This window comes from Gouania willdenowi, chromosome 2, assembly GCF_900634775.1.
Source record: "Gouania willdenowi chromosome 2, fGouWil2.1, whole genome shotgun sequence".
Classification (NCBI taxonomy): Eukaryota; Metazoa; Chordata; class Actinopteri; order Blenniiformes; family Gobiesocidae; genus Gouania; species Gouania willdenowi.
The window spans coordinates 3821595-3843940 of record NC_041045.1 but is presented as its reverse complement, the minus strand read 5'-3'; the positions used below and the strand labels follow the sequence as shown (position 1 = coordinate 3843940).

General features: G+C 37.1%; 2 protein-coding genes across 2 annotated transcripts in view; both read right to left on the bottom strand.

Moving 5' to 3' along the window:
- Positions 1-1045: 1045 nt before the first annotated feature.
- On the bottom strand, positions 1046-13554 carry LOC114476476 (solute carrier family 15 member 1-like). The gene is made up of 23 exons (XM_028468039.1): positions 13415-13554; positions 13280-13314; positions 13069-13153; positions 12020-12161; positions 11132-11251; positions 10955-11054; positions 9392-9482; positions 9230-9313; positions 8397-8479; positions 8231-8317; positions 8065-8154; positions 7949-7993; positions 7828-7860; positions 7667-7755; positions 5577-5658; positions 5372-5491; positions 5154-5294; positions 4237-4283; positions 4023-4130; positions 3806-3920; positions 3590-3727; positions 2190-2297; positions 1046-2104 (listed from the first exon to the last, which is right to left on the bottom strand). The coding sequence occupies exons 1-23, from the start codon at positions 13419-13421 to the stop codon at positions 1847-1849; spliced, it is 2208 nt and encodes a 735-aa protein (XP_028323840.1). The 5' UTR covers positions 13422-13554; the 3' UTR covers positions 1046-1846.
- A 549-nt stretch (positions 13555-14103) lies between these two features.
- The window catches only part of LOC114476483 (dedicator of cytokinesis protein 9-like), a 48586-nt gene continuing 40343 nt past the window's right edge, over positions 14104-22346 (bottom strand). The window contains 12 exon segments of the mRNA XM_028468052.1: positions 14104-14907; positions 15470-15608; positions 16277-16377; positions 16467-16657; positions 16937-17147; positions 17238-17384; positions 18214-18219; positions 18315-18428; positions 19241-19363; positions 19750-19856; positions 21328-21385; positions 21457-21672. Coding sequence (XP_028323853.1) covers positions 14818-14907; positions 15470-15608; positions 16277-16377; positions 16467-16657; positions 16937-17147; positions 17238-17384; positions 18214-18219; positions 18315-18428; positions 19241-19363; positions 19750-19856; positions 21328-21385; positions 21457-21672 — 1503 coding nt within the window. The 3' untranslated portion in view covers positions 14104-14817.

Genomic DNA, 22346 nt, shown 5'->3' with positions numbered 1-22346 from the left:
ATGTGGTATTAGGGGATAAAAAATATATAATATAATCTACTGCTACACATATTTGTTTTTATACATTCCTGTTGAGTTGTTGAAAAGATCATATCTTAAAAGTAAAACTGAAATAAAAGCTTAGTTATTTTTTCAACTGCAATTTCTTTGTTGTGAAAAAAAAAGTGCTATAAGATGACTTCCTGTAGTTTTCAGAGCTACATAAAGAACATTTTACTAAATTTGAGTCAATGTGTAAAGTAAGTTAAAGCTTTTTTTTTTTTGCACAATCTTTAATTATTTCAAAAGTTTTGCACACCTTAAAAAAATATAGAGAAAAGTTAGCTTTTCAAAACTTATATTAGTCATTTAATAAAAGAAACAAACATAAAGGGTTGAGATTTTATCAAACACTAACATGGTGAAATGTCGCCCCCTTGCGGTCATTTAATCCAATTATGGTTCACAAATGTACTACACTTGAAAACAATTAAGGCCGTTTCTGTTTCTCTTCAAAACATATTCAGTTTTTTTTTTACAAAGATGTAAACATATTCCAATGAAAGGCATAATTTACTCACCGTGTAAGCAGTTTAAACACTCCCATCAGCCTCTTTCATTGTTTTTTGATAAATAACTCCGTGTCCACAGCTGTCATCGAACGTCTTTGCTCCTGTAACAACGACTGATGCATTCAAGTGTCGTTCAAATAAATAGATTTTCCAATTGTTCGATAGCCAAAAAGGACATTGAAAAACGTCACGTATATAAAAATTCGGCCAAAACTAAACCAATTGATATTAAAGTGAATATAAACTCGATTTTTATATATGTTTGTATTTTACTAGTGATGAAGTTTGGATTGCAAGTTATTTATTTTATGCGATAACCAATGTTAGAAATGTGAAAAGCTGAAAAGTTGAGGCGACGTAAACGTAGCAAAATGTCTACTTGTGTTTCAAATTAAAAGTTTTCTTCCTGTTCCTGCAGTTAGTAACATTTCTGACACTAATATTGTTCTCTTTTTTTTATTCACACGATCAAACGTCACAATAAATCACACACATTTAAAACAATTCAAAAGTAAAATCTTTGATTTTTACAAAACCATGGGGAAACAACAGTGAATAGCCTCAAGCAGGTTAATCGTGTATATATACAACACAATATATTACAATACATACAACACAATGCTAATGGGGAATAAATACAAATATGGAAATGGTCTTTGTGTAGTTTTACAACCGACTTAGAAATAATATGTTAGAGAAGATGCTACACAGTGCAAAAAAAAAAAAAAAAATTAAAATTAAAAAAATGAGAAAAAAAAAAAAATTAATCAGATAGGTATATGTGGGGTGCCGACTGTAAAGTAGCACATGCTAAAGTAAACTACAACATTTAGCAACAAACCATGTTTACACATTTTTTTTTATGTTACTTTTGACCAGATTTACAGCCATTTAAAATACAATGTCATTGTTAAATCTAAATGTTACATGGTAAACCTAAATCTAAATGTTAAGCAAACATGTTAAATGAAAATGGTAAATGGTAAATCTAAATGATAGATGTTAAATCAAAATAGTAAACGTTAAATCTAAATCTAAATATTAAATCTAAATTCTATATATTTCTATAATCACGGGAGAAACTAAATATATTCAGCTGAAGTGCAACTTCACCGGAAGTACCAAAGTAAACGCTCAGTGATGTGAAAGTTGCTGTTTATTTTAGCATGCGCAACTTTACAATTGGCGCCCCATAGATATAAAAGTCGAAGAGGAACTTGTAAAAGCATAAATGATGACATTTCCAATGACCTCATGAGTCCATCGGTATGCGTATCCTAGCAGTTAAAGAGGCATTACATCTTTGTTTCCCTGCCTTTTTGCTCTTGAAAACTGGAACGAGATCCCCTTCGGTCCGCATTGCGATGCTTCACTGAGTCCCTTCTAGCCATCTCCAGACTCTCCCTCCTATTCTTCTCTTTCTCCTCCGGCTCTATGATGGCAAACTGGGCTTCAATCTTGACAGGGTCAGTGTACGTGTAGAAGTATGCCATGATGGCAAAAACGATGCACACAAACACCAGCAGGGAGGCGAAGAGGATGTACTCGGCCCACTGGTGGATGTCAACACACGGGTGATTATTTATGTCACACCTCAGTAGTTTACTGTATCCTGGAGTTGGCACAGAATCCACTCACCTGATCTTCGAGCGTTGCCGCTTCAGCAACGATGAGCACGACAATGTTACCCACAGCGACGGTCAGCAGCCAACCAGCTTGCAGCACAGACTTCATGTTGCTAGGTGCCTGGACATCAAAGGTGTGTTTATTCAAACCGATTCATAAAAATGTTCCTAAGACTAAATAATATCTTTCAAAGCTGCTTGAGACAATGAAGTGTTTTTTTTTTCATTGATTCTTTCTGTAATTCTTCGTGTTTCATCAACAAACAAGGAGGACAGTGATTGGCTTGACACCGTTTTTGGTCTAGTTTGTTCCCGGTATTTCCCTTTAATGTAAACCCCAGAAATAAACATCCACCCCTTTGTGTCTTTGGGGTTCAAACACAATAAATCACAATAAAAACACTTCAAAGCATCCATCCACGGGACTCCACTTCCCACAATGCAATACACAAAACTTTTCTGAAAGTGTCAATAAGAGAGTGTTTACGGTGGGTGGGTTTAAAATAGAGGTGTGCATTGCCATGAATCTGACGATACGATACAATTCGCATGTCATGATACGATATATCCCGATATTAGACAATACAATATACTTCGCGAAATATCGTAATATCAAAAACCATAGTAACCACATACATCTGTTGAAGTGCCAAGTAAGTTTTATGAATATAAAGTACAACTTCCAAGCTAAAAAGCATTGAATAATGAGGTAGTTTAACAAGGTCTGATGGTGCGTTCACTGACACCTAGTGACCGGGGCGTTTACGTGTTATTCATGTGTTAGCGCAATTAAATGTTTTTTTTTTGTCTTTATAGGAAACGTGATTTAAAAAATCGATTTGGACATTTTTTTTTAATCGATACAATAATCGCGCGGTGAAATATCACAATATATTGCAGAATCGATTTTTTCTTCGTTAAAAAACAAACTTTCCAACGGCAATTACAACCTTTTGCAATGATCTTGGATTTATTGATCTTTGAGACCTCCACCAAGTCTTTCTCTGATTAGAAAATGAACACATGAAAATTGTAGAAAACATTACGTGATGATTCCCAGATAGCACGCACACGTCTCGCCGATGTCGGCCTCAGACCGTGTGTCAGCATTCTACTCGTAATGCGTCATTTGTGTGTTTTTTTTCCCCCCAAATTGGTGATATCACTTATAAAATTGTAGAACTTCCATGAAGCTGTTTTTATGTTGTGTCTCTCTTTATTTTGTGGTAATATATTGTTTTTTTTGTTGTTGCTGTGGTGATATCGCCATATTCCTATCAGATTTACGTGAATACTCGACTATGGATATGGAGATGTTTATACTAATCGAATGATCCGAGCTAAATAAAAGTTAATATAAGCTGTAGAGAGGCTGCGCTGAGCATCTTCATTCCAAACGCCGATGTCCCCTACCTGCGAGTAGGAGAACTCCAGGCCCGTGACGGAGAACACCACCTCTCCAGCAGTGATGAGGAAATACTGAGGAATCTGCAAAGCCATGTGGACCGAGTTGGGTTGGATGTCCACCACCGTGCGGACATTGTTTGCACACTGCGGCACACATGCATTAGTCAGTCAAATAACATAGGTTGCAGTGGTGAATGGTTTCAGGCTGAATTTATGAGGTACATTTTCTCCGAATGCAAAGGTGGACGGTATGATCAAGGTGAAGGAGCTGCCGAAGCCGAGCATCAGAGTGTAGACGCACTCATTTCCTGTCGTGTCCATGATGTGGAATTTCGCTCTGCAGAAAACAGAAAAAGGGGGAGAAAAGGTGAAACAGTCAGTGAATAAATCTCAGAGTTGGAGCTGGATTTATCTCCTCAAATAAAGGAAAAACACGTACTCTCCCTGAGGGATGTCGACATATTTCGACATATTGTTGGTAATGATGTCACCAAAGCTTTGGCTACCTACGCTTACGTTTAGCACTGAGTTGAAACCATTCAAAAACCTGAGGGAACAGAACAGAGTTTGATTAATGCTAGCAACAGGTGCACACCAAACAAAAAAAACAGAAAATGTATTGTTAATGTCACACTAACGTGCAAAACACTCACCTAATAGAATTAGATCCCTTCTCCGGCTTTGCTGTGATGTCTTGGAACTGTAAATGGAAAAACAACACTTAAGTAATATTTGTAATATAAATTAAAAAATGTATCCAAGGTAAAAAAGTCATTTAAATTTAGTTATAAATATAATACATGTTTGTAATATACATTAGAGCAGTGGTTCCAAACCTTGTTTGGGTTGTAACTCCATTTTGATATCACAAATTTGTGGCGTCGCCTGTATTTTTATTTTTTTTTAACTAGATTTATATTTGAGGAAGTGAAAGTATAGAATACAGTTGTTTGAGATTGTGTGATGACGTTTTAATTTGAAAAAAAAAATTAACAAAATTGCAAAAACGTAATTTTTATTACTATTTAATTATGTAAATAAGTCTCCATTTTTTCTATTGTATTTTTTTAAACTAAATCTATATTTAGGAAGTGAAAGCATAGAATATAGTTGTTCGAGATTGTGTGATGGTGTTTTAATTAAAGAAATAAAAATAAATAAATAAAACTAAATTCCAAAAATATGATTTTCATTTTTATCATTTCATTATTTAATTTTTGTACCGTATTTTTTTTAAAACAAAATTTATATTTGGGGAAGTGAAAGTATAGAATACAGTTGTTGGAGAGTGCGTGATGGTGTTTTAATTTGAAAAAAAAAAAAAAATGATTACTAGACATACCGGGCAACCCCAAGGTTGAAAAACACAGCTTTAGAGGCTTATAATGAAATATATGCAAATATTTCACAATAACTATTATTTTGAAAAGTTAAAAAATTAAAATTTAATAAAAATGTTATTAATAATAATAATAATAATCCAAAGATTGATAAAAAATGACTTAGGCCATTATTTTAATAGCGTGCCAGTATGAAAAATGGGAAAGTTAAATATTTTCAAACTACCAACCATTGAAATACTTGATACAGCGCTATTCCCATTGATGACGATTGTATTCCGACTGGCATCAAGTAAATCCACTGTTTCGCCAGGACCGGAGCCGATTTTCAGGTTGAATGGCTCGGCGAAGGTAAGGTAGTCCTGGTTGGCCTGTAGGAGGAATCATTAACGTTAGCACAACAACACATACTGTACGCTCAGTGACCGTCAAACTTTAGCTCTCCTACATCGAAAGGCTGCAGAGTGAACTCATTCACACCAGCGACGACGTTGAGCGGCCCCCCGTTGATCATGTTGATGAACTTCACTTGGCCGTCATTGCCCGTGGGGAACTTGGGAAGGGTTTCCTGCAAAGATCAACACATTGTATCAATGGAGCGGCATGTGTTTCAGCGGTTCACCGTTTGTTTCTGTGGGATTCGTGTTGCTTACATCGATCTGTAGCTGCACCAGACCAGCAGACACAAAGGCCATGGCAGCAAGGAACATGCCGACTGTCATCCTCTTCAATGGACTAAATATGAAAAACAACAAAGAAACAGTGGACATGTATTTCTCCAACTATAACAGTTTTTGAGAGTTGTAATTAAAGCTGCTAAAGACAATCATTATTTTTTTTTAACCAGATACATAAACATAGGCTGTGTTTGAAATCACATACTAACATAGAACATGCCAGTGTTTCTCAAATCGGGGTATGTGTACTCCCAGGGGTACGCAATGGCACTACAGGTGTGAGATAACTGGAAATAATACAAACTATAGAAATAAATCACTAAATCAGCGTTTTTCAACGTTGGTCGGGAACCACTGCACTAAATACTGTTTCTTTTCACTTATTTACAAAATGAGATTCTTTAAAATGTGTGTAATCACTCATTTATTCCATCATTGTGCTCTATAGTTGTTTTTCAATAGTTTTTTTAAGTAAAATGTTGTATTGTGATACAATTTTGATTAAAAAAGAAGAGAAAGTGGGTACTTAAGGCAAACAAGTTTGAGAACCACTGCTATACACTACACACTCAATGAGTATACACTGTCTACTATATACTAGAAGTATGGCTTAGTATATAGTGTGTCACGGAAAATTTACGGTTGTCCTCGTTTGGAAACATGATTTGAGCTCTGGTTGAATGATGAAGTCCAGTCAAAGCATGATGATTTTATGAAAAAGGATTTATTATAAACTAAATGAAAAGGAGGGAGTTCATTCCTCCAGGAGGGCCAGGCGGACAGAAACTAACAGAAAGTTTTCTGAGCACCCACTTTTACAGATAGGAAAAGCCCCACCCTAAGATGAGAGGAAAGGAGGGGGTGAAGGGAGGACGGAGTGGAAAATCACTGTGACAGAGCTTTGCTTATCAGAGTATGAGACCTTGAGCAGAGACCGTTTGCTGCTGGCACTGTGAATACAGCACAATCCGTGTGTACTGCGGGAAACCTAATCTAACACGACTCAGCAAAGGAGCAACGTCTCTGTTCAAAAGTACAACGATATAATGCAGTCATCGTGTATAAACTCGTGACAAATTGTACACATTTGATGACATGATGATTAATATAATAATTGCCAAAACAAGTGTATATACGGAAATATACTTCCAAGTTTCCCAAGATGCATTTCAAACCTACGACGACAAAAACCTGAAGCACACTGAGGGTAATATCTGTGTTGATATGTCCACCTTTGAAAGTTCTGAAAACATTATAGGCGAGAAAGTGACCAAGTAGAATATCAACATGTGCTCATTTGATCCATAAATCTCACGGGAAACTAATTCCATTCCGAGATTTCCATTGTGCTACTGACAAAAGTTCCGGTTAACTTCAAAACTAGAGCCCTATTTACAAAAGAGTTCAAAAAATGAATGGAAGACAAGAAGAGATACTTTTTTTTTTTTAAAAGGGGATGTTTGATTTTTAGAAAATGTCTTAATGTAGTATACATCTATTTCTTGTGCACTCAATCTTTCATACTATCTAATGTGAACACACCACATATACGCATTTTGAGTCGTGCGTTAGTGTGCAATTTCTAACACAGTCATAGTGTAGGTCTCAGATCAATACATCCAAGCTCATTTACCCAAAAATTTTCTTTAGTTTTCCTCTTATTGACAATGTTAAAAGGTTTTTGCATTGCATTGTGGGATGTGAAGTCATGTAGACAGACACTTTGAAGAGTTTTAACTTCATTCTTACTGTCATTTCTTGTAAAAACTTTGCCACAGTGACATCCCAACACATTTCTGGTGTTTTCAGACTGGAAGTTGCAGCAAAAACAAATGGCGGATGTTTATTTCAGAGCTTACGCGAAAAGATGAGAAAGAGTGAGGTGATGTCAAACTGACAGGCGGTATGAATAAAGGAAAAACAATTCTATGCATACGTCTACTGGACTTCACATCCCACCATGCAACGCACAAAACAAGAGTGTCCAAACAGCAATGTCAACCTTTTACCTCTTCTTTTCATTCAAATGATCCTCGATTTATTGATCTACGATCGACGACACTCACCTGAAGTTTAAATTGCACTTAGCAATCAGTGGGTAGACCATGCTGTCCATGATGGGCACCAGAACCAGGATCAGGATGGGGTTAACAGTCTAACGGGAGGAGGATTGGTCACTGTTCACGGCCTGCTCATTTAGATGCTGTCACATGTGTCAGAGTCTCACCTGCATCTGATCAGGCTGAATTGTCAGAAGCCCCTGTTTAAGAAAATAAAATCAAAATATTATCTTTTATTCCAAGCCAACTTGTGTTTTAAGTCCATAATTTGTGATATTGAAAACTCACAAAGTCTCCATTCATGGTGGTGGCTTGGAGGGTCCATCTGGAACCCTGCGGAGGAGACTCAGTGCTCATTAACTGACCACTGGATAAGTGGAAAGTGTGAATAGAAATGAGATTACCTGCTGGTCAAACAGAGCCCAGAACATCGGCAGAGGGATGTAAAGGAACAGCACCTTCAGCACCATCTTCACCTGAGCAATCAGGAGTTTCTAAACCAAAGCAGAGCAAAAAAAAAAATAATCAGCCCCCACCCACTCCTTTATCCTTCGTCTGTGGTTTACTGACGTCGTATTTCTCATCGGCCCAGTCCATCCAGTGCTCCCTCTTGGGGTACTGGGAGCTGCGGTGCCTGAAGCGGTTCTTGACGGCAAACTGCGGAGAAGCAGCACAGAGTCAGACACGCTCACATGCAGGGACACGCAACGTGGCGACTTTCATTGTGGCCTCTTACCCCGACGCACTTGCACACTTTCACCATGATGTTGCCTTGAGGCGCCGTCTTATTGTACATACCACTTCCAATAATAAACACGACTGCAGGCGCACACGCACACACACACACACACACACACACACACACACACACACACAGCCAATAAATAAGAATTCATTCAACCATGTCCATTAAATGATCATTTACCAAACTTTGTATATCACAGGTCAAACCTATAAATGAAACATAATAAAACAACAAATAATGATGTTTTTGACCCGTCCATGCTGGGTTATTAAAATTACAATTATGTCCTCTATTATCCATGTTCCATTACAATTCAATTATGATTACGTTGACCTGCGTTTTTTTCAAATTACAATTATTATTTTTCCCCTGACAGTCAATCACAATTAAGTTCTCAATTACTCAAGTAATTTTTACAATTATTACTAAGCCTTTAATAAATAACCTCATACAATGTAACCTTCCTCTTGTGTTAGCTTTCTGTTAGCATCTTATTTAAAAATTTTATGAATTAATTAATTAATTTAGTCCATGTTTTTATTTTATTTTATTTTATATTATTATTGTTTAAACACACATGTATGTATATATATATATATATATGTGTGTGTGTGTGTGTGTTTAAACAAGAAGTTTTCACAGAATTTTCATGACGATTACAATTACTAAGTCAATTATCTTACAACAGCGACATGTTTTTTTCAACTACGTTTACAATTATAACACGCCAGAATTGTAATTAATTACCAATTACGCGATTGCGATTATAATTGACCAGCAATCCTGGTCCATGCATCAGTTTACTAAGCACGAGACGTCCTTACTCAGAGCGACCACCATGAGAGCAGCTGGGACGCCAAAGGCCAGCGGGTAACACTCCCTCTGTGTGTGGATCCCACATTCCTGAGCTGGAAACCACACAAACAACACTGTGACCTCACTGCAACGTGGGCGCTGTGACGTGTGAACGTGGGGAGAAGCTCTACCTCTGAGTATGGGTGTGATGACGGTGGAGAGCAGGCTGCCTGCATTGATGGACAGGTAGAAGATGGAGAAGAAGGTTCCTCTCTGCTTCTCCTGATGGGACACATGGGCGTTATCACAGAGATATCAAAATAAAATACTTCACCAAATTAGGCTTCTCAGGCGTTTTTACTTTAACTCAGTCATTCCGTGCTGAATCTACAGCAGTTTTAGGAGAAATGCTAGGTATACACGCTGTTTAGCTAGCATTATTAGCATGCATGAGACATTTATTTTGAGGATTTTATTTCATTTCATTTATTTATTTGAATTAGAACAGTAGCCTACATATTTATCAAGGTGTCAGCAAACAGCATCGACATAAATATGCCGAAGTTAGCACGATAACTAAATTGTGCCATAAAATATCTTGATTCAAAGCCATATTTGGTTAAAGTTAATACATTTTTCATTTGTAAAAGGCTGCAATTTATAGGTGTAAGATTGGATTTTTTTTAGAATTTTATTTTAGAAAAGCCAAGTTAATGTTATCAAATATTGTGATTAAATTGACTGTGAGTGAGTTGGGTAAAAGTCAAAAATGAAATATAATAAATATTCTTATTTGCTGCTTTTTTTATATAAAAAAATAATTGTCCTTCAAGCAACAAGTGTGAGTTGCGTTGTGTTGTGTCAATGTTGGATTTGGAGGTTTTCAGCAGGCTTTTTTCCTTTGTAGGTCATGTTATTTCCTGCTTTGTTTTGATCTGTTGAGTGTTTTGGTGAATTTTCAATGGTATTTCAGTATTTTCACAGTACTAGGCAAGTCCGCTACATGGTGCACCAGTTTGAGTCACCTTGGTTGAGTTTGGAAGGTTTAAATTGTCTGAATAATTAGTGCATTATTTCAATTGTCAGTAACTGTTTAATAATCTGGTTAAAAATATGTTCTTCCTCATCTCCTGATTACCTCCCCTACCTTATTAAAGAGTGTCAGTGGATACACTGTCTTACGCCGGTGACTTTGTTTTCGTTTTCCCATAAACTCTGGTTTGTTCATGTTTCTAGATTGAAAGTATTTAGTTACACTTTGGAGATTTTAGTTCTGAACTCACATTTTCATTTCTTTAGAATAACCATTGACTTTTTACTAAAGCACTACCACTGCCTGCTTACTACTACCTATCTGTATGAAAATTATGATGATAATAATAAACTCCACTGTTTTTTTTTTTTGCTTATGCAATTTAAGTATTTATTATTATAAATTATGACCAAAACATGTGATACCTTCCGAGCTTAACCTGATCTTTTGCTTAAGTGAGGAGTTTGTGTACTTTTACCACGTTACATAATGTCCCATTAGCCCGTGTCGTTAATACTGAGCAGGGATCTTAGTCCCCAGCCTTGAACAGTGCAGTAAAAGCCAAGAAACAGCAGGTGAAGGTTAATGAATAGCCAGCAGGAGATAGAAAAACGTGCTGATCAGGAAGAAACAAAAGCAGGAAGGTGACCTTCTGACTACTCAATGTACAGAACGACACGCTGGAGAATTTAATTAAGCATGCTTGTGTGTGACATCTTACCTGATGGTCCTCAAACTGGTCTCCACCAAAAGCAGCCACGCATGGTTTGATGCCTCCTGTTCCCAGGGCGATGAGGAGCAATCCCACCATGGACAGTGCTCTGTGAGGAGGGACACGTTAAAGGTCAAAATGCTCCTTTTGGTTCGTTTCTACTACGTCAGATGTTTGTCTGCTTACACGTGGAAGGTCATGTTGTCAGGGTTGCCATCTTTGTTTGTGTCTGTGATGTCATGGATGGCGCTCACAGCCAGGACCACCTGACCCAATGCGTAAACAATGGACAGGTAAACAATGGTCCTGTGTGAGAGGAGGAGACATTCAATGTGTTTGTCATCATTTTTTAAAAAAATAAAAAAAATATACTGTATATATTCAAAATGTAACACATTTTGAATTGTACTTGTCTTAAACAATTTTTACAATTATTAAATTACATTTTATCCATAGACTTCCTTCATTCAAATTATTATTATTATTTTTTTTTACTTTATAAACAGCGATTACAGCATCATATAGAACAGTGGTTCCCAATATTTTATATTTTTTTCCCGTGTACCCCCTTTGTATTTTTGTCAAATCATGTGTAGCCCCACCCTCTCCATAATGTGTCTCAAACATTGGTTTCCTAAGACTTAATCTACAAATTAAAAACAATGACTGTAATTTAAAGTGTAATTAAAAATAAATACATAAATAAAAAAATACCATGCACATTTATGTGATTATTTTAACAGTAACTAAAGACGGTCTCCTTTGTAAAATGTAGCCAATTATTGTTTCTTATTGTCAGAAATGGGATAAAATAGCCTCTACAGCATAAAATAATTATGTTTCAATAAATTGGGAAAAAAAAAATAATTTATATATATATATATATGTATGTGTGTGTTTTTTATTGAGCAATAGTACAAAAAAGCCTAAAAAAGAACGATTTTTAAATTAATTTGTGTAATATTTCCAAGTACCCCCTGCAATGTGCTCCTGTACCCCTGCTTGAGAACCACCGATATAGAACAAACAACAATTTTCTTTTTTGTTATTTCTCATAGACAAACTAAACCTCACTTGAATTTTCCGAGCCACGAGTCGGCAACAATGGCTCCCAGGATGGGCGTCAAGTAGCAGAGGGCCACAAATGTGTGGTAGATAGTTGTGGACAAGTCGTCGTCCCAACCCAGGAAGTACTTAAAGTACAACACCAGCACGGCTGCAGGGACACAGAAGAAAGCAACACTGGAGACACCTTTGGAGTACATGTTTGACACTAAACTGCAGTGATTATTAGATGAAGTATCACTTAATAATGTTTCAAATCCAGCTTATTCAAATATGATTATGGCCACGTGTAGCCTAAATCGAGGGCTTTTGTTGTGAAAGGCTAGAAGTGGAAGTTAGTGCTCTGTGTGTTTATTCTAGTTTTATTCAGTTGTATTTATTACCGGAGGTGAAAGAAACCAATTACAAGTACTCGCGTATTGAAGTTGCTTTCATGGGTACTTGTACTTTTATTTGTTTCTTAAGTACGCTGTAAAATAAACTAAAAAAAATAATAATAATTTGTTACATTTCTACATCCAATTAAATTTTTGCTTTTTTTTTTTTTTTTTTCTTTAAAATGCTCAACGGACAAAAAACACGAAATGACCAGATAACAATCAAATGCATCACATCATAGCCGACCAATCAGATCAAAGGTAGTGTACGGCACCAAAACTGCATTGAATGCTAGTTATTTCATGGTTATTTTATTCTAAACATAAAATGTACATTTTGACAAACCTTGTATTTTATACTGATGCCTACTTCTGCATGAGTATTTAAAGAACTGTTTATTACTACCTTGTATGTTTATGGAACAAAGAGTTACACCTATTATTGGGACGTGGCAGCCTGGAATTACTTAACTCTTAAGCCTCAAAAATGCTACTACAAATTTTAATGAAATTCCATTCATGAAAAAAGGTTTACGTCTACCTGCGTGCACACTTTCACATATTATCATTGTGATCGGGACACATTAAGACATAATCCACTGCAGTCTAAGTGATTGAAAGGAATCGTCTGAAAGTCTGTAGAAATAAATTGAAATTAATGTATGAAATACAAAATCTCACCTCGCATGCCATAGTAGGAGAAACGCTCACAGAACTCATTGACCACAATGAAAAAGATGCTTATTGGGAAACCGCAGACAGAAGCCTGCAAGACAAAGAGCACATATTATATTATTTTTATTATTTAATGGAAGATTTAAATACTCAAATACTTCAAATGTATATACTGTAGCCTACAGTGATAAGTATAATACTAATGAGATGGACTTACACTTTTTTTCCTGGGCTTCTTTAATTCTTCTTTATCTGAGAAAGTCAAAAAGAAGCGTCAGAAGTGTGATCGGATTGAAAAACCATCCTGGAAATGATGTAAACGTGAGTCCAGACTTGAATAACAGACCCATACCTGCCATGGCTTCTGTGCGTCCGTCTCAGGATGATTCGTTTAGAACGTCCACCTGTTCACATCCACAACCCAAGGATCCCCTCCTGGCTCGGCTCTGCTGTTTAAGTAAACTCCCATCAGCCCCCTTAGTGCCACGCCCACTGATGCTGGACTGTGGAACCATATGTAAGGCAAGAAATCCTCTCCACCTTTGTGTATGAAGTTTATGACTCATGAGAGGACAGGGTTACACAGAGGACGGCTGATAGCCGCCACAAATTGAGCTGTTTTCAGACAGATTTCAATGCAAACACTGAGAAGTAAGTCACTGAAAAGACCTTCATCCAGACATTTTATGTGTGCGGATGATCATTAACGTGTTCAGGTTTGGAGCAAATCTACTCGATACTTGAGAATAAAATATTAAAATAAACTATTACAACAAAGTGAAGGAGGGCCTAAAACAGCTGCTGTTAGCGGTAGCGTGTGTAACAAAAAGAGAGAGAAGAATAAACATAAATGTTACACTATTAAACGTTTACATTTCAGGAAAAATTAAACCAATAAAAATATAAATAAGCAAGTGAGGTAAATAAAAAAAACAATAATAAAATGAGAGAATAAATAAACACAACTAAGCAAATGAGTAGATGAAAGAATGACAAGAAAAACAAATAAATGAGTGGATAGACAAAAATAAATAAGAATTTATTTTAGTTCTTCTGCTTGATGCATTTCATGTCTGTGTTAATCAAAGTTGTGCACGTACAAAGGTAGTGATATATAATATTTGAGAAAAGTGCTGTTTGTGTGTGTGTGTTTTTTTAAAGTATTTTCCATTTTACTTTGCATTGCAAGGCAAATGCATATAAATGCATGAGTGGAAACAGTGAGAAGCAGCACCTGCACACAGTAAAAGATGACCTTTACTCTTCCTGCCTGTCTCACAAACAGAAGCACGGGGAGAAGTTTTTTTGTATATATATCGCATATTGGATTTATTTATACGTCTTTAACATATTTACAGGAACAGTGATCGAGTAAAAAGTTAATCTAATAAGAATTCACAGATATCAAATAGCATTTACATGAGAAACCAAAGAAACAAGGGACCCCAATTATAAAGTGTTGCACCCTTGTTTTTCATTGCAGTCCTCCTTTTTCGATAGTCTTCTTTGGCGAGAGGGTTTTTCTCTGTGCAGTAGTTACTGCAGATATAGCCTTTAGAGAAAATATTGCACACGCTCAGCTGAAAAAAATACTGCGTGTTCCGTTTCTTACAACACGTTGCTGTGTTGCTGCCTGTGGCGTCTCCTCTAACCTATGGACGGCATCCTTTGGGTGGGGCGCACAAGATAACGCCGTGTCAGTCACAGTATGTGCTGCTGAATACGTGCTGTCCCATAAACAGGAGAAAGAAAACCCTACAAGCCAATAGGGTTGCCACTGATGACGTTGAATATTCCCATGGAGTCAGACAGAGGGCTCCGAGCGCCGTCTTCCACTGGGTTGATCTGAGGTAGTGGCAAAAATCAGGAAAGTTAGGAAAAATGATATTGATTGTCCTTTGAAGAAATAATAAATAATAATAAAAAAAACAAAAAAAAACAAAACAATTACCATCCGATCTGTTCAGGTCAGCATAAACAGAGCAGCAGATAAGAGGAGGTATCAGTATATGCATGATCAGCAGAAAACAGCCACGGTTGCACAACATTAACCACACGTGTCAAACTCAAGGCCCGGGGGCCAAATCCGGCCATTCAGAGCATCCCATTTGGCCCGCAGGAGAAAACATAAATCATTGTGAAAATTACCAAATAATTCAGTTGTAACTTGTTGTTGAAAGAACTCTAAACTCCCCAAATTAAATAAAAATTGGTTAAAAAATACATAAATAAATAAATCATAGAACATTTAAGTATCTGTCACTAATTTGGGCTTATAAATATTGAAATTGTTCATTTTCCTCAAACCTGTGGCCCACTTGTGATGGTCCGTATTTGGCCCCTGAACTAAAATGACCCCTGGAATCTTCACCTTTTCACCACACTGACTCAATCATCTTTATTCTACCTGCTCGTGCATGATGTTGGACAGCTCCCTCGTCAGGTCCCGGTAGTTGGCCTTCATCTCATCGTGGTACTCCTGCTGGTCCTCCTTAATCAGCCGCTCGTTCACCCCCAGGCCCTGACCGCAGGCGTCCACAAACTGCCTGAATGGAAAAAAAGCCATACTGAGAATCACTCTTTCTCTCAGAGTTACAACACAATCATTGGTGAAGGCTTTGTGCAGTAAGATAGCTATTATTCATTAGCCCTGGTTTGCAAACTTAGCACACGCTTACTTAACATTTATCAAATCAACCAACTTCAAATTGTTTAATTCGTACATGATTTATTAAATAAAACACTCCCACCATTTTTTTAACAATAAGTTTACAGCCAATAATGAAGTACATATCTTTGCCGAACGGCTCCCAAGCCTGAAATGTTAAGTAATTGGTATAGAAAATAAATAAATAAAAACTTAGGTATTCATTTTTTGATCACAATAAATATTAAATAACTGTACTTTATACTTTTTATTTTATTTTTTATTTCTTCCTTTGTCTGTGTTAATGAAATATACCCTCATAACGACGCTTGCACATGAGCCTACTTTATTTTAAAAATTAAATAAAAATATAAATTATAAAAAAAAAAAAAATCATGATCATAAGCTAATTCTAGAAAAAGAAATGTGATATTAAAATGGGGTCAAGACCCCGAAAAAGGTTGGGAACCTTTTCTCTAAAGTGTATTAATTTTTGTAAATGTCTGTCCACTGTTTATATGATGATGTTTCATTGTATTTCATGGTGGTCTTGATGCTCATCAGTACCTAAAGACCTCTTTGAGCTGTTTGACTTTGTTGTCTGGATATTTCTTGGCACTGCTGTCATCCAGGAAAGCTCTGGCGTACGCCAAAGGGCCGACGTTCACCTAGGGGACAGTTTATTCCAGGTCAAAGATTACAGTATGCGAACTTTGATGATTTGCAGCCGTCTGATTGGCTGATTGGTTTCTCGTACCTGGACACTGATGCTGCCCTGCAACTTGAGCTGCAGCCGGATCATGTCCACCTCGGAGGCGGAGCACAGCAGGCGCACCTCGGCCACCTTGGCGCTCATCTCGTCTATGGCCACCTCTATGGGGCTCAGATCAGTCTGGTGTTGGTACATGACGGCTATTCGCTTCTTTACGTACGGGAAACAGTGGGTGGCTAAAGGAAAAAGAGAGGGGAATAGAAAGAATCCAAATAACCAAGGCTGCACTGCAGCTGTTTACAGTCACAGGTGTCCATCTATCACTGAGTGGTGTGATTATTAACAACACATGATAACACAGGAACCTTGAGATACAGTGAACCTCACCAAGCTGTAGCTGATAAAAGAGGTTTTAATAGCGCATGACAAGAAACTCTGACGTTGTTGCTTCCTGTTATTGCCGTTGAGATTGCCACATGTTAATTGCCCTCCTTGTGTGTCAACTGATGACCTACTGGTGAGAACGGTCCGTCGTTTACACTGCTCCTCCACCCCGCCCTGCTTCTTCCCCGACACGGTGAACGGCGTCTCAAATACAAAGCGCCGGATGTTGTGGCACTTTTCAAAGTCGGTTTTCCGGTCCTCCAGCTCCTTGTCGTCGAGATAGGGCGTGACGTGGGTCACCTGGATGTAGGCGTATTTGGAGTCAAGGTCCTTTGGGTTGACCTTGGAGGGAAGAAATAAGACACAGACTAATAACCGTTTCACATCGAGCTACAAAAACAAGCTTTGCAGTGGAACGCTCGTGTTTCGCACCTTGCCCGAGTCCTGAATAATCTTGACGTTCTCCTGGCCAAATTTATCGGAGTAGAGCTTCAGGAGCCTCTGGGAGATTTCAGACAGTGGTGTGAACTTTGGCTCCTTGTAGATATATTCCTTTCCATCCTCATCCTCAAAGAAACCCTGCAGCAGAAGCAGAGAAAAGTCAAGTGTCAATGCGTGCCATAAAGGATAAACTCACTCTAAGAACCGTATTCAAAGCTAAAATATCAAGTGACATGCTGGATACTGCCGTAGAAAAATCTACAGTGTGCAGATAGAGCCATGCAGTCGACACTGCCAGGGGTTCTCAACAATTTGAGCCCATTTTTGTTTATTTTTACCCTTTTTCTGCAACTACACCAAACTTATATATATTTTCATTACTTTTTCTTGCAATATTTTTGCTCCTTTCAATGTATTATTGCTACATTACTCCCTTTTTTGCTGTCTATCCATCAAATTTCAATGCCTTTTCTGCACATTTTCTCCACTTTCAAGACATTTTGGGCACTTATAAACCCTTTCCACCACTTTTCCCACCGTTTTCCCATCACTTTTAACCTCTTTTCACCATATTTCATGCTTATTTTTGCCAATTTAATCACATTCACAATTATTTGACAGTTTAAACTACCGTCTTCCTACTAAAGCTTCCAATATTGACACTTTGAATCTTTTTCACCACTTTTTCAGTCTGTTCTTGAGCACTCTAATTTCTAACTTTTAACCCAATTTCTGTGGTTTTTAAAACCCCATTTCACCACCTTTTCCACTATTCTTGAGTTAAATATTGGGGTACACTACACACCTCTGCACACAGTACTGCACACAGTGACGAATGATCTGTGAGAGTTTTAGATCATTTTATCGGGAAAATCAAAATTCATAGTTCAGGGACCGAAATAGAAACACACAAAGGAGGACACAATGTGAGCTTTAGCTACAGGGATCGACACTAAAACACACTTACCGCAGCCTGGAAGCAGGTTGAGAAAAAAGGAGAATTGGTTTGGACCCAGTTAGTGCACATGCGTAACAAAAGGTGCTAATTATTGTGTTTTTGGTGGTTACCTGTCCAAAGAAGGCCACCCTGAAGTAGGTTCCCAGCAGCCTCTTACCGCTGTGCATCACTTCCATCACTTTAGTGTAAGCACGATGGAGGGTGTCATATAGGTGGGTCAGTTTCTGTTACACAAATTACACAGACTCATTTATTCAACAATGTAAAAACAACACATTTTTAACATTAACACAGTTAGAAGGCAAGAAATTGAAAAAATGCATGGCATCAGGTCTTATAGTACAAAGGGGTTTAAAGGTTAAAGGTTTCAGTTTACATCAGTTTTCTTCATTATACAAAAAAAAGGGGGTGACACCATCCTTTACATGTTGGTGTCTTTGTAAATCTAATCCATTTTCTATCAAAATCCTCCTTTTTTATTCTGAAAAAAAAACTGTTTTAATTCAACTTTATTGCAAAAACACAAATTACAAGCACAGATACTCATTTATTAGTCATTTATTAATCAATATCTTATCTACCATACACACAATACCTAATTTCAATTGATGTCATTAGAAATAAAAAAATATATATCCTGAAATATATATATTAATATTCTCTTTCATACAGTATATTCTCTATCTTTTTCCTTTACCCCTTTATTATATTCTTAAACATCTAATAAGACCAAATATGACAGCTGATCAGGTATTCCCCGATAATGAAATTAAATCTTTGCAACTAGTAAAAGGCATATATTGTTCATTTGTGGCTTATTTCTTCCTCTTGCTATTATTTGTGCCCTTACACAGTCATTTGCACTGTATAACACATATTTTTAGTGATTTTCATGTGTTTTTGATTTATCCAAAACATTATTCAGGGGTTTCATTTTCAGGCACGAATAAATATTTGTAGTTGAAGAGGATTTTTGCTTTGATATAGTGACTTTTTCCAACTTCGTAACGTTTTCCCGTCAGTGCAAGACAAGTACCTCAAAGTCCCTGCGCTGTTCGTAGATGGGAATAACGAGCCTGTACACGTCTGCAATGAGCTCGTATCGCTCTGCCTTCCACAGGCCATCCCCACACTCCTCCAACAGCTCCATCAGCACCTCCTGAACACACCCATAATTATCAAACAATCACAACTGTTCTTTTTCATCTTGAAGTGAGCATGGTGTTCCTGCAGAGAGCACAAAGCTGGAAGGAAATAGACCTGTAATCTACTTTTTTATATATAGGGGAGGCTGGCTCATAAAAAGGAAAGGTTTCAAAATAAATGGAAGGGAGAGTGCTGCTCCGTCCCTTGGATCGTGTTGACCCGCTCATAAAAATGCACTTTCAATTTCACATCTGTGTCAACAAGCCTCAGAACCAGCTGTGTAGTTCCTAATGGACGTCCCTTATGAGCATCATTTTTCACTGGCAGCTCAGTGATTTTCCAGCCCGGTTAAAAGTCGGAATTTAAAGTCTGCGCAAAGGTGACAAGACAAAGTCTGACCTCGTTGAAGTGAACGTCCTGCATCCCTACATCCTCCATCATGGCCGACTCCTCGTCAATGTTCGGGGTGATGACGCGGAAAGATGAGCAGCCCTGGCGGAACATTCCTAGAAATGGCAAAAGGGACACAATCGCAATGCAGCAAAGGGTTCATTTGGACAGTTAGTGGTGAAGAACAGAAAAGTTTGGAACCACAAAATTCTGATAAGGTTGTAGGCATTTTTCGGTAATAAAAAAAGGATAAAATTGCTATGACGCTGTGCTTTTGTTCTAAAGAATGTATGTCAGCACAGCAGAATAAGAGCTACACTCATTTCTAACAGTAACAAACAGTTTTCTAGTTCAACACAAATACATACGTACAAAGCTCAAGTGAATAAAAGTGTCAAAAAACTGCCCTCTATCCTTGACACTGTGACATTTTCTATTTATAATAGAGATGTAACGATTCACTCAACTCCAGATACGATACGATTCACGATACTGGGTTCAGGATACGATTCTCTCACGATTTATTTTACAAAATGGGAATGTAGAAAAATATTCCTTTATTAGAACATTCTGTACTATTTTCCTTTTATATTTAATTGTCTAAAGAATCCCTTGATAAACTATTCAAAACAATGCAATTTAACTAAAAATTAATCTTGAATGAAATAAATAAAGGAATAATACAAATGAAGAAGAAGCCTATTAATTTAAATTCTGGTTCTATAGTAAATAATGCAAAACTGCATAGTAGTTCCTTATCTTTTTAAAAGTGCAACTGAAAATGTATTTTGTGCCTTAACAGTCTGCACTATGCTAGCAGACAGAGCTAATAAAAAATGTGACTTTCACAGATATTCACGTAATATTACAGATATTCTTTCGGTGCTAAAGGGGTATAGAATCATTTATAAACATGTTTAAGAGTAGAAGGCGGCCAGAAAGAAAGTAGTAGCAGATTCCGCCCGCCGTCTACACTTTTAGATGAGAAGGATATATAGCGCCCTCTGCTGATTAAAAAAAGTACTACGATTAAATTTTCAGAGCATCGATAAGAACCGTGATACCTATGAATCGATTTTTAACTGCCTTGCGAATAATCGTTACATCCCTAATTTATAAATTATATCATATCCTTTGATAAAATTGTGCTGAAGTTTGTGAAAATTGTGCCCAAAGTTGTAAACTATTTTCTTAGAACAGTTTATTACTGGGATCTTTGACAATTTGCTGGTTATTAAAAATGTATTTAGTAAACCATTCAGTCAGATGAACCTTGGACCAGTGATTAAGTTAGATTCACATGAAATCAATTAGATTTTTATTACTTACTGCATCAAATCCAGGTTTGAACCTGTAGAATGTTATTGTATACCATAAAAACGTGTATCTTTAAACACTCTAAACGTGATGAGTGAATCAGTCGTATTTTATGACCTTTAATAATCTTGGGCCCAGGATAATCTCTCCACACTGACTCATTTTATGGCCACTATCAAAGCCGATAATAAAAATGTTGGTGCAGACTTTTAATTTAGTTGCACACTGTAAAAGAAGCATATGTTTCAGAGGCTCACGTTCTTATCTCACCTTTTCTCCACAGATACTCAGCCACCAGTGCAGCTACGTGCACGTAACACATTGCTGCCTATGAGGGAGGAGACAATAAAAAATTGTTATGCAAGACCTAAAGGAAACAGGGAGTTTAATACCCAGTACCTCAGAGAGATCCCCGTTCTTGTTGTGAATGCGGGCCATGCTGTCCAGCCAGGTTTTGCGCAGCTCTGGGGTGCTGGTGTAGGATTTGGCCAAACTGTACTGCAGGTCCACCAGCATCTCCGGATCATTCTCGTGTTCCTTCATCTGCTCCGTGGCCATCAGCACCGTCCTTATGCGCTTGGTCAGGTCCTTCACGTCCGAGGGAAACGCTGTGTGCTGCAGAGAATTTAAGGCAAATGTGCATGAATCTGGAATGTTTTTTTCACTGGAGTTACATAACAATTATAAACTGGAAAAATCACATTCATGCATTCATTCATTAATTTACCCATGATGAACGTATTTATTTTATTCATTATTTCGAACAAATGAAAAAAATAGATGAAAACGAATCAACAAATCTCAACAGAAATCTCTATAAAATAAAAAAAATTCAATATAATACGCATTTGATTTATTCCGAGGATACTGTTGCTTCAAGTTTATTTTCCCTCTAAAGTAAAACAGTTTTATATGTTTATAGATAGCAGTTTATTTTTTGCTTTATACATTATCTGGCACGTCTTCAATTTTGTACCTGATCCCCAAACTTTAAGGTGTGTAATTTTAAAAACAGTATATTGGTGTGTTTATAATATCCTACATTGTTTACTATATGAATGACTTTTTTTTGTTTAGTGATTGAATGGTGGTTTTGTAGGTATTGCCCCATACTTGCACTAATTTAAGTATGGTAACTCAAGTGAACTATACAGAATATACAGTGCTCTCTCATTCAAAACGTGCCTTGCTTTCACCATTGCTCCAATGCTCCGTGCTACTTTTGCTCTCACATGTTTACAATGGGGTTTCCAGCAGATTTTGTGTACGTATTTGGTAAGACTTCACTT

Excerpts from the sequence above, each read along its gene's own strand:
- LOC114476476 (XM_028468039.1), bottom strand. Across the intron at positions 5,295-5,371 it reads TCACTCTGCAGCCTTTCGAT|GCCAACCAGGACTACCTTAC; the intron begins GTAGGAGAGCTA and ends TTCCTCCTACAG. Across the intron at positions 4,131-4,236 it reads AAGGGATCTAATTCTATTAG|GTTTTTGAATGGTTTCAACT; the intron begins GTGAGTGTTTTG and ends CTGTTCCCTCAG.